This window comes from Chiloscyllium plagiosum, unplaced genomic scaffold (genome assembly GCF_037043375.1).
Source record: "Chiloscyllium plagiosum isolate Xiang-an unplaced genomic scaffold, Cpla_swu_hap1 HiC_scaffold_17, whole genome shotgun sequence".
Lineage (NCBI taxonomy): Eukaryota > Metazoa > Chordata > Chondrichthyes > Orectolobiformes > Hemiscylliidae > Chiloscyllium > Chiloscyllium plagiosum.
Genome location: NW_028270155.1, coordinates 30,506,347 through 30,518,457, shown reverse-complemented (window position 1 = coordinate 30,518,457; position 12,111 = coordinate 30,506,347). Strand labels below are relative to the sequence as shown.

The window sequence follows — 12,111 nt, the reverse complement described above, 5'->3', positions numbered from 1 at the left end:
ACCCTCTGCGTGAAAATGTTGCCTCTCAGGTCTCTTTTATAAGTTTCCCCCCTCACCTTAAACCTATGCCCTCTAGTTCTGGACTCCCCCACCCCAGGGAAGAGACTTTGTTTATTTATCCTATCCATGTTCCTCATGATTTTATAAAACTCTATAAGGTCACCCGCAGCCTCCAACGCTCCAGGGAAAACTGCCCCAGCCTATTCAACCTCTCCCTATAGCTCAAATCCGCCAACCCTGGCAACATCCTTGTAAATCTTTTCTGAATCCTTTCAAGTTTCACAACATCCTTCTGATAGGAAGGAGACCAGATTTGCACATAATATTCCAAAAGTGTCCTAACCAATGTCCTGTACAACTGCAACATGACCTCCCAACTCCTGTACTCAATACTCTGACCAATAAAGGAAAGCATACCAAATGCCGCCTTCACTATCTTATCTACTTGCGACTCCATTTTCGAGAAGCTATGAACCTGCACTCCAAGGTCTCTTTGTTCAGCAGCACTCCCTAGGATCTTACCATTAAGTGTATAAGTCCTGCTAAGATTTGCTTTCCCAAAATGCATAAACTGTCATAAACTCTTTGCATTTACTTAGACTGAAGATCAACTTAATAAGACTGTAGCTAGGGAAGCTCATTTGATGACATCAGTGGATATTATCGAAAGGTATCACATTTACAAACTCTATAAGTTGGGAGGTCTTTTCCCTTGGGTGGGTGAGTCCAGAACTAGAGGGCATAGGTTTAAGATGAGAGGGGAAAGATATAAAAGGGACATAAGGGGAAGCTTTTTCATGCAGAGAGTGGTACGTGTATGGAATGAGCTGCCAGAGGAAGTGGTGGAGGCTGGTACAATTATAGCATTTAAAAACCATCTGGATAGGTATATGATCCTATCTACCTGTGACTCCACTTTCAAGGAGCTATGAACCTGCACTCCATTAAGTGTATATGTCCTGCTAAGATTTGCTTTCCCAAAATGCAGCACCTTGCATGTATCTGAATTAAACTCCATTTGCCACTTCTCAGCCCATTTGGCCCATCTGGTCAAGATCCCGTGGTAATCTGAGGTAACCCTCTTCGCTGTCCACTACACCTCCAATTTTGGTGTAATCTGCAAACTTACTAACTATTCTTTCTATGTCTTCAGGTTGACTGACAAACATTGTTACTAACAATGTGCTTCAGGAAACAAATCTGATATTTTCAAGATTTACACAGTATGGCCGCCTTCTAGCTGGTTTAAAACTATTTTAACCATCAGGTTATATTCTGAGAGCTGGTCATCATGCTCTACAATGTCATCCATTTGACATATTACTCCTTAAAAGCCCTGCAAATTTTAAATAGGATTCTTGAAAAATTGCTGGTGTGATTGTTACACCAAATGGTAGAGTAATGAAATGTTAGCAGTTTTGACATATCAGCCAAAGGAACGTGCCAAAAATAGCTGTTGGCTTTAATTTTGTAAATGTGATACCTTTCGATAATATCCACTGATGTCATCAAATGAGTTTCCCTAGCTACAGTCTTATTAAGTTGATCTTCAGTCTAAGTAAATGCAAAGAGTTTATGACAGTTTAAGAGTTTTAGCGTTTAAGAACTGTTACTATTCCAAAACATCACTCTGTAGCTCTCTCTTACGAGAGATCATTTGCATCAATAAAAGCATGTACTAGTTCACCTGGTTTCTGGACCCTTTTGTTGCATTTGGCTCTTTCCAGATTTTGTTGCTCCTTACATTGAAATAGTTGTAGAAAGATTTTAAGACTTCTGAGTTTTCATTAATATCCTGCCTTACAGTATTTTAGAACATAGAACGGTATAGACCTTTCGGCCCTCGATGCTGTGCTGACATTTCATCCGAATCTAAGATCAAACTAACCTGAATGCCCTTTGTTTTACTATCATCCATGTGCTCATCCAAGAGTCGCTTGAATGTCCCTAATGTATCTGACTCTACTACCACGTCTGGCAGTGCATTCCACACACCCACCACTCTGTGTAAAGAACCAACCTCTGACATCTCCCCTAAACCATCCTCCAATCACCTTAAAATTATGACTCTTCTTGGTAGCCATTTACACCCTGGGAAACAATCTCTGGCTATCCACTCTATCTATACCTCTCCTTATCTTGTATATCTCTGTCAAGTTACCTCTTATCCTTCTTTGCTCCATTAAGAAAAGCCATAGCTCCCTCAATCTTCCTTCATAAGACATGCCCTCCAGTCCAGGGAGCATCCTGGTAAATCTCCTCTGCACCCTCTCTTGAGCTTGCACATCCTTCCTATAATGAGGCAACCAGAACCGAACACAATATTTCAAGTGTGGTCTAACGAGGGCTTTATAGAACTGCAGCATAACCTCGCAGCTCTTAAACTCAATCCCCACCATATGCCTTCTCAACAGCCCTATCAACTTGGGTAGCAACTTTAAGGGATCTATGGACATGGACCCCAAGCTCCCTCTGTTCCTCCACACTGCCAAGAATCCTGTCTTTAATCCTGTAATCTGCATTCAAATTCGACCTTCCAAAATGAATCACTTCACACTTTTCCAGGTTGAACTCCATCTGCCACTTCTCAACCCAGCTCTACATCCTGTCAGTGTCCCATTGCAACCCACAACAACCCTCCACACTATCCATGACTCCATCAACCTTTGTGTCATCAGCAAACTTACCAACCACCCTTTCACTTTCTCATCCAAGCCATTTATAAAAACCATAAAGAGCAGTGGTTCCAGAACAGATCCCTACGGAACACCTCTGGTCACCGAGCTCCAGGCTGAATATTTTCCATCAAATACCACCCTGTGTCTTCTATGGGCCAGCCAATTTTGTATCCAGACAGCCAAATTTCCTGGTATCCAATGCCTCCTCACTTACTGAATGAGCCTACCATGGGGAACCTTATCAAATGCCTTGCTAAAACCCGCATACACCATATCCACTGCTCTAGCCTTCATCAATGTGTTTTGTCATCCTCAATGAATTCAATAAGACTTGTGAGCATAACCTGCTCCTCACGACGTTTTGCTGACTATGTCTCATAAAACTGATTTTCTAAATGATCATAAATCCTGTCTCTCAGAATCCTCTCCAATGATTTGCCCACCACCGATGTAACACTGACTGGTTTGTAATTCCCAGGGTTATCTCTATTCCCTTTCTGTAATAAGAGAATAATATTTGCCACCCTCCAATCATCTGGTACTCCTATATTACAATAACATCATATGCTACTGTTCCTATAGAATGAACTAATGTGTTGGCCTACTTGGCTTCAGACCTAGTGTCCAATCCTGAAGCAATTCAAAAATCTCAAAAATCTTTTGCTGCAAACTGCTCCATTTTGTTTGGTGTTGCCCTTCCATGTACCCAAAAGGTGTAGGCAGTGTACATTTAGGGTCCATGATTTTTCTAAGCTTTTATGTGGTTTACATGAAGTTCTAAAATCTCCCTACAGTATTTGAAACTTGCAGAGCTGCTCACGCAGCTATGTTTCCCCTGGGAATTTCTCAGCTGGATTTGTTATTTATTTCCTGGATGATGCAACGTTATTGAAAACTACTTTACAGTAAATTACTTTAATAATCTTTACACTTCCTTCCCCTAGAGTATTGAATATTTGTAGGTCTGATGAAGGAGTGGTACTCTGAAAGTTAGGGCTTCCAAATAAATCTGTTGGACAAAACTTGGTGTAGTGTGATTTTTATCTTTTACAATAAAACACCTATAGAAGACTTGGGGATTCCACTTTGTTAGCTGTCAGTCCTTTCTCATAATTACTCATTAGAGAAACACAATGGTTTTTTTCACCTTCCCTCTGAAGTTTCTTTATTCTTTCTGGTATTTAGCTGTATTTTCCACCTAATAAGCATATTTTTTCTTCTTTATTTTAATTTCTACCTCCTTTGTCATCCAGACAATCAACAACAACTCTCCACACTATCCACAACTCCATCAATCTTTGTGTCATCAGCAAACTTACCAACCACCCTTTCACTTCCTCATCCAAGTCATTTATAAAAATCACAAAGAGCAGCGGTCCCAGAACAGATCCCTACGGAACACCACTGGTCACCGAGCTCTGGATTTGATGGTCTTAGCTTTTCTTTTTGAGGGACTATAACTTGACTGTATCTGAATCATAAGTTCTTTGAATGTAGCCCCTTGCTCAGTTATAGTTCATCCCCCTCAGCTTTCATTTGTGAATCAGACATCATTAGAGATTCTCAGCACAAGAAGGACCTCATGAAATGAAGACCATGTTTCATCAATTGGGTTAAAACTTATTTTTAAAATGAGTAGGTTGGTATACATAGCCTGATTCAAACTGTATATTTTGAATTTCAAAAATTCTTTGGCAAGTTACCACATAATAGACACTGATAAGAATCCAGTGGTAACATCTTCTTAAAAGTTGGTCACTGCATTTCACTGTTCAACCATATGACCTAATTTACCAGCGCCCTTCAGCCAGCTCCATTTTTGTACTGTTATAGTTACCTTTATTCAGGCTTAAAACACTACTCTCAGAATCAACCATGTCCTCTTCAAACTGAATGTGAAATTCTACATTACAATAACTGTCACCTAGATGTTCTTTTACCATGAGGTTACTGATTAATCGTATTTCATTGCTTATCCCAGACTTAATTATGAGCAATCTCCAGTTGGCTGTAGAAAGTAATGCTCTGTGGATACCCTGTATGAATTAATTTTCCAACAACTTTGTAAAGCTGATTAGCCCAATCTGCAATTGATTAAAAGTTACTCATCATTATTGAGATACATTTCTACTACACCCATTCATTTCTTCTTGCAGTCTCTGTTCTACAGTGTAACTACTGTTTGAGGGTCTCTAAATTACGCCCAAATGTGACCTCTCACTTTTTTTTTATTTCTATATAAATTGATCTTAAATCTTGCTCTTTCAAACAAACATCAGCTCTTTTTATTGTACAAATTGCATCTTTAATTGAGAGATACCTCACCATCTTCTCCTAAGTTCCATTTTTAAGATGTCAAACATTCCTTATTATTTGTGTTAGCCACGGTCACCTTACGACCATTTTTCTGTGAAGGCTATCAGGTTATGCATATGTATCTTTATCTGTGCAAATAATTAATCTGTTTTGTTATGAATGCTGGCTGCGTTCAGATATAGAACCTTTAATTCTGTCTTTTTACCATTTCAACAATCTCTGGTTATATGCACTGGTACATTATCATGTTTATAATCACTGTCTCTTCCTGACTCACCCTCATTATCATCACCCAATGACTGCCCCATTCTATTCTCGTTTCCCTTTTATTTATCACATCTACTCTTACATAGTCCCTTCCCCCATTATTTAGTTTATATCTCTCTATACTGCCCTAGTTATATAATTCACAAGAACACTAGTCCTAGCAGAGTTTCAATGAAGCCTGCCTTAATAGAAAAGCACCCACTTGCCCCAATACTGATGCAAGTACCCAATGAATCATACCTGTTTTTGACCCAACCATTCATCTCTCTAATCTTAATTTTATTTACTTTACACTAGTATGCTCATGGTTTAGGTAACAATCCAAACATTCTTACCTGTGAAGGTTTACTGTTTGATTTTGACCCCAGCTGTCATTTTCTGTACATAGATTGGACGAGGAAAGAAGTTCTACGTTGTTGATCCCTATGTAGACAGTGTTATGGACTAGGCCAGACCACTCAAAATACTCTTAAGCAGGCAGCTCAGACCATAACTTTGCAATTTGTTTCGGTAAGTGTACAGTGAAAATTACCCGGATTAAGTTAGCTCGGTTGGCTACAGGCTTCTGGTGCAAGCTCATGTGCACTTGAAATGGCTTTTTTCACCTCCTCATACTCCCCAGATACCTCCTCTGATAGTAATGCGAATACCTCATTAGCCCTACCTATAAGTTTTGTTTGGATCAACAAAACCTGCATTGCCACTGGCAAAAGCATTTGTTTCGCCACCGTTTCAAATGAGATGAAAAAGGCTTCCACATCTTTCTCATAAAATTTAGGCAATGCTTGAATGTACTTAAACAGCTTCTTACTAGGTTTCTGACTACCAGGGGCAGGCTCATCCTCACTCTCTTCCTCACTAAGCCTACCTTCAGCCTTCATCTTCAACCTTTTAAGCTGACTTTCCTTTATAAGTGCCAGTTTTTGAAGTTCAAAAGCTCTCTCTTTTTCTTTCTCTACTCTCTCTTCTTCCCTTTCTTCTGCTTCTAATCATAACTCAATCAAACTGTTTCATTTCTGCCGCGCTTTCCTTATCTCTCAGGTCCAGCTCAAGCTGCTTCATTTGCAATTGAATTCTTGCCATCTCTATAGATTCTGATGGTTTCTCCAGCAAGTTTAAATACTGAGCTACTGCTGTAATTATCTCTCCTCTCCTCACAGAAGCAGACAAGTCCAATTCCAGCTTCTCTGCTAATTCCTGCAGCTTGATCTTATTCATTCTTTGCAAAACTTCCAAAATGACCACATCCACATCCAGAAAACTTTTGGCGACTGAAAAAGCCATTACTATCCCAAGCTTTGTCTACCTAACCAAACCAACACCCAAAATAAAGATACTAGCATCTACCACTCGCTGTTTAAAATCCTGCAAAGAGCCCCCAATCCATTATGGACTCAGCCAGACCACTCAAAACATGTTTTTTAGCAGGCAGCTCAGACCATAACTTTGACAATTTGTTTCAGTAAGTGTACAGTGAAAATAAGTTAGCTAGGTTGACTACTAGATTTTAAATCAGACAAAAATTTATTCACAAAATTACACAATGAAACACAAAGACAGAATAAAGAACCCCTACAGTACTCAGTCTATCCAATTAGATTTAATTATGCTGTTCCGAATAGACACAGCAGTCCCAATAAGCAAACTCTCCTGACAAGCCAGTATAAATGAAACATATGCTTACAGTTGAAGTTGAAGGGGAGAAAGAGAGTTTCCACACAGCTCCCTGTTGAACTCCTCACCAGGTCCAACTGATCTAAATTGCTCAGCTCAGCCATAGAGCTGACCACGCCCTTTTCTTTATACAGATCACTTCTAAAACATTAGAACAAGTCAACATGGATTTAGTAAGGGGAGGTCGTGCCTGACAAACCTGTTGGAATTCTTTGAAGAGGTGACAAGTAGGTTAGACCAGGGAAACCCAGTGGATGTGGTCTATCTAGACTTCCAAAAGGCCTTTGATAAGGTGCCACACGGGAGGCTGCTGAGCAAGGTGAGGGCCCATGGTGTTTGGGGTGAGCTACTGGTATGGATTGAGGATTGGCTGTCTGACAGAAGGCAGAGAGTTGGAATAAAAGGTTCTTTTTTGGAATAGCAGCCGGTGACTAGCGGTGTCCCGCAGGGTTCAGTGTTGGGGCTGCAGCTGTTCACATTATATATTAATGATCTGGATAAAGGGACTGGGGGCATTCTAGTGAAGTTTGCCGATGACACAAAGTTAGGTGGACAAGCAGGTAGTACTGAGGAAGTGGGGTCTTGCACTTTTGGAAAAAGAATACAAGCATGGACTACTTTCTAAACGGTGAGAAAATTCGTAAAACCAAAGTACAAAGGGATCTGGGAGTGCTAGTTGAGGATTCTCTAAAGGTAAACATGCAGGTTGAGTCCGTGATTAAGAAAGCGAATGCAATGTTGTCATTTATCTCAAGAGGGTTGGAATATAAAAGCACCGTTGTGCTACTGAGACTTTATAAAGCTCTGATTAGGCCCCATTTGGGAGTACTGTGTCCAGTTTTGGTCCCCACACCTCAGGAAGGACATACTGGCACTGGAATGTGTCCAGCGGAGATTCACACGGATGATCCCTGGAATGTTAGGTCTAACATATGAGGAACGGCTGAGGATCCTGGGATTGTATTCATTGGAGTTTAGAAGATTAAGGGGAGATCTAATAGAAACTTACAAGATAATACATGGCTTGGAGAGGATGGACGCAAGGAAATTGTTTCCGTTAGGCAAGGAGACTAGGACCCATGGACACAGCCTTAGAATTAGAGGGGGTAAATTCAGAACAGAAATGCGGAGACATTTCTTCAGCCAGAGAGTGGTGGGCCTGTGGAATTCATTGCCGCAGAGTGCAGTGGAGGCCGGGACGCTAAATGGCTTCAAGGCAGAGATTGATAAATTCTTGATGTCACAAGGAATTAAGGGCTACAGGGAGAATGCGGGTAAGTGGAGTTGAAATGCCCATCAGCCATGATTGAATGGCGGAGTGAACTTGATGGGCCGAATGGCCTTACTTCCGCTCCTATGTCTTATGGTCTTATGACCACTTTGGCCTGAAGTCTCATCTGTTTACATATAAACAAAAGGCCTCTCAAAATCCTTTTCATCTCTGTACCATACTAGACTGATCGGAGCCTGGCCCAGTTTATTACCCCGCCCCCTGAAATATATCAAGGACAAAGTATCCTTGAGCCAAGGAACAGCTTTTAGAAAAAAAAATGACTAGCTATGTGACAACATGATAACAGGATCATCCCCCTCCCACTAAGCAGTTGGCCCAAACCCTGCATAAGGCAAGTAACACAGTCTTCTGAACATACACTTTTCTGTAGCAGAGTACTGGATCTATCACCTTAACTATACTACTACAATCACATCTGAAAAATGTATTGCTGGAAAAGCGCAGCAGGTCAGTCAGCATCCAAGGAACAGGAGAATTGACGTTTCGGGCAGAAACGTGCTACAGAAAAGTGTATGCAAGGGAAGGTGCCAGGAGGAAGGTGTGCCAATCAGGCTAAGATAAAAGGTAGGGAAGAGGGACTTGGGGGAGGGGCATTGGGAATGCGATAGGTGGAAGGAGGTTAAGATGAGGGTGATAGACCGGAGAGGGGGTGAGGGCAGAGAGGTCGGGAAGAAGATTGCAGGTCAAGAAGGCGGTGCTGAGTCCAAAGGTTGGGGCTGAGATAAGGTGGGGGGAGGGGAAATGAGGAAGCTAGAGAAATCTGCATTCATCCCTTGTGGTTGGAGGGTTCCTAGGCGGAAGATGAGGCGCTCTTCCTCCAGGCGTCGTGTTGCCATGATCTGGCAATGGAGGAGGCCAAGAACCTGCATGTCCTTGGCGGAGTGGGAGGTGGAGTTAAAGTGTTCAGCCACAGGGCGGTTGGGTTGGTTGGTGCGGGTGTCCCAGGGGTGTTCTCTGAAACGTTCCGCAAGTAGGCGGCCTGTCTCCCCAATGTAGAGGAGACCACATCGGGTGCAGCGGATGCAGTAAATGATGTGTGTGGAGGTGCAGGTGAATTTGTGACAGATATGGAAGGATCCCTTGGGGCCTTGGAGGGAAGTGAGGGGGGAGGTGTGGGCGCAAGTTTTGCATTTCTTGTGGTTGCAAGGGAAGGTGCCAGGAGTGGAGGTTGGGTTGGTGGGGGTGTGTGGACCTGACGAGGGAATCGCGGAGGGAGTGGTCTTTCCAGAACGGTGATGGGGGAGGGGAGGGAAATATATCTCTGGTGGGGTCTGTTTGGAGGTGGCGGAAATGACGAAGGATGATACGATGTATCTGGAGGTTGGTGGGGTGGTAGGTGAGGACCAGTGGGGTTCTGTCCTGATGGCGATTGGAGGGGCGGAGTTCAAAGGCGGAGGAGCGGGAAGTGGAGGAGATGCGGTGGAGAGCATCTTCAACCACGTTTGAGGGGAAATTGCGGTCTTTGAAGAAGGAGGTCATCTGGGTTGTTCGGTATTGGAATTGGTCCTCCTGGGAGCAGATGCGGTGGAGGTGAAGGAATTGGAAATATGGGATGGCATTTTTACAGGGGGCAGGGTGGGAGGAGGTGTAATCTAGGTAGCTGTGGGAGTCGGTCGGTTTATAGTAAATGTCTGTGTTTTGTCGGTCGCCCGAGATAGAAATGGAGAGGTCTAGGAAGGGAGGGAGGAGTCTGAGACGGTCCAGGTAAATTTGAGGTTGGGGTGGAAGGTGTTAGTGGATGAACTGTTCAATTTCCTTGTGGGAGCACAAGGTAGCGCCAATACAATCATCGATGTAGCAGAGGAAAAGGTGGGGGGGTGGTGCCAGTGTAGCTGCGGAAGATGGACTGTTCCACATATCCTACGAAGAGGCAGGCATAGCTGGGGCCCATGCGGGTGCCCATGGCTACTCCTTTGGTTTGGAGGAAGTGGGAGGATTGGAAAGAGAAGTTGTTCAGGGTGAGGACCAGTTCAGTCATTCGAAGGAGGGTGTCAGTGAAAGGGTACTGGTTGGGTCGGCGGGAAAGGAAGAAGCGGAGCGCTTGGAGGCCTTTGTGATGGGGGATGGAGGTGTATAGGGACTGGATGTCCATGGTGAAGATAAGGCGTTGGGGACCGGGGAAGCGAAAATCATGGAGGAGGTGGAGGGCATGGGTGGTGTCCCGAACGTAGGTGGGGAGTTCTTGGACTAAGGAGGACAGGACCGTGTCGAGGTATGCAGAGATGAGTTCGGTGGGGCAGGAGCAGGCTGAGACAATGGGTCGGCCGGGGCAGTCAGGTTTGTGGATTTTGGGCAGGAGGTAGAAACGGGCGGTGCAGGGTTGTGGGACTATGAGGTTGGAGGCAGTGGATGGGAGATCCTCTGAGGTGATGAGGTTATGGATGGTCAGGGAGATGATGGTTTGGTGGTGGGAGGTGGGGTCATAGTCAAGGGGGCAGTAGGAGGAGGTGTCCACGAGCTGGCGTTTAGCCTCAGCAATGTAAAGATCGGTGCGCCAATCACATTCCTATTAACTTCTCCTGCTTGAATGTATTCCTGTAAAATGGTGCCATGGTCAGTTAACTCATATAGAGTCGAGATTGTGGTGCCTGATGAAGGGCTTTTGCCCAAAAGGTCAATTCTCCTGCTCCTCAGATGCTGACTGACCTGCTGTGCTTTTCTAGCACCATACTCTTAACTCTAGTCTCCAGCATCTGCAGTCTTCACTTTTGCCTACTGAACTCATACCCTTCAGACCCTCTTGAAGAACCTCAAACCTGTCAGACAATTGCAAGGGCTACTTCCTCCATCTTGTATTTGCATCACTCACAATCACACTGCCTGTTCCTCATCACAAACTGAATTAGGGGTCCTTATAACTTTCACCATTCTCAATATGTTGCAGTGCCAGCAGCTCTCAAGGAGAGGTACACGGTTTTCGGTTTTTAGTACATTTAAAAGGTTTTTTTTATTTATTCAAGAACTTATTCAATATTTAATCCAAAAAATCATTTGGAACAGTGAGCTTTTTTAGAATGCACTTATTGGACATATGCATAGCTGGCTAACCAGCATTTATTACCTGTTCCAAGTTGCCCTTGAGGCGGTAGTGAACTGCCTTCTTGAACAGCTGCAGTCCATGTACTGCAGGTAGATCCCAAAAGCTGCTCGACAAGGAATTACAGGATTTTGACCCAATGACAGTGAAGGAATGGTGATATTTTTTCAAGTTGGGATTGTGAGCAGTCTGGTATCCCATGTATCTGCTGCCTTTGTTCTTCTAAATGGTAGTAGTTGTGAGTTTGGAAATCTTTCCATAGATGCTGCTGAGGATCTAAAATTTGAACTGAAGTTATTATTAGAAGCAACAAATATATGTAGATTTTTATGAACCACAAATGGCTTTTCAATTTAAAAGAATATAAGAAAATGGCTGAGAATAGTGATTGAACCCTGTAAACTGATTTGCAGAATTAAGCTGAAATCCAAAAATAAGAGTTTTCATAAAATGAATACTGACACATTAATTGACAGTAATCAAACAAACCTTGAACTCCTACCATGGCATGATGATTTACGTATATAAGAACACTTGTCCAGGAAATATCATTGGATTAACTTGCTTTAAATCATGTCACCTTATTATATGTGATTGGTCTTTCCTTGTAATTAAGGCTGTACTACCTCTTTAAAAAACATATAAATAATGTATAATTTTTTGTATTTAATTGTGCAACTTCACCATGGAACACAGAAGCTTTAACCTTTGTGTTGCTGGTCAGAATTGCAACAAGGGTACCTTAATTCAATAAACTAATGACCCTTGCTTTTGTACAGACTGCATTTTGTTGAATCTTTTGACCAATCTCGAACCAAGAGGCCCCTCTTGAGGGGTCATAAATC

The 12,111-nt window shown here is 42.8% G+C and overlaps 1 protein-coding gene across 1 annotated transcript in view; it reads right to left on the bottom strand.

The window, feature by feature from the left end:
* The window catches only part of chst6 (carbohydrate sulfotransferase 6), a 72,818-nt gene extending 61,276 nt beyond the window's left edge, over nucleotides 1–11,542 (bottom strand). Inside the window, exon 1 of the mRNA XM_087995770.1 lies at nucleotides 11,291–11,542. Coding sequence (XP_087851896.1) covers nucleotides 11,291–11,467 — 177 coding nt within the window. The 5' untranslated portion in view covers nucleotides 11,468–11,542. The remainder of the gene's footprint in view (nucleotides 1–11,290) is intronic.
* Nucleotides 11,543–12,111: the final 569 nt, after the last annotated feature.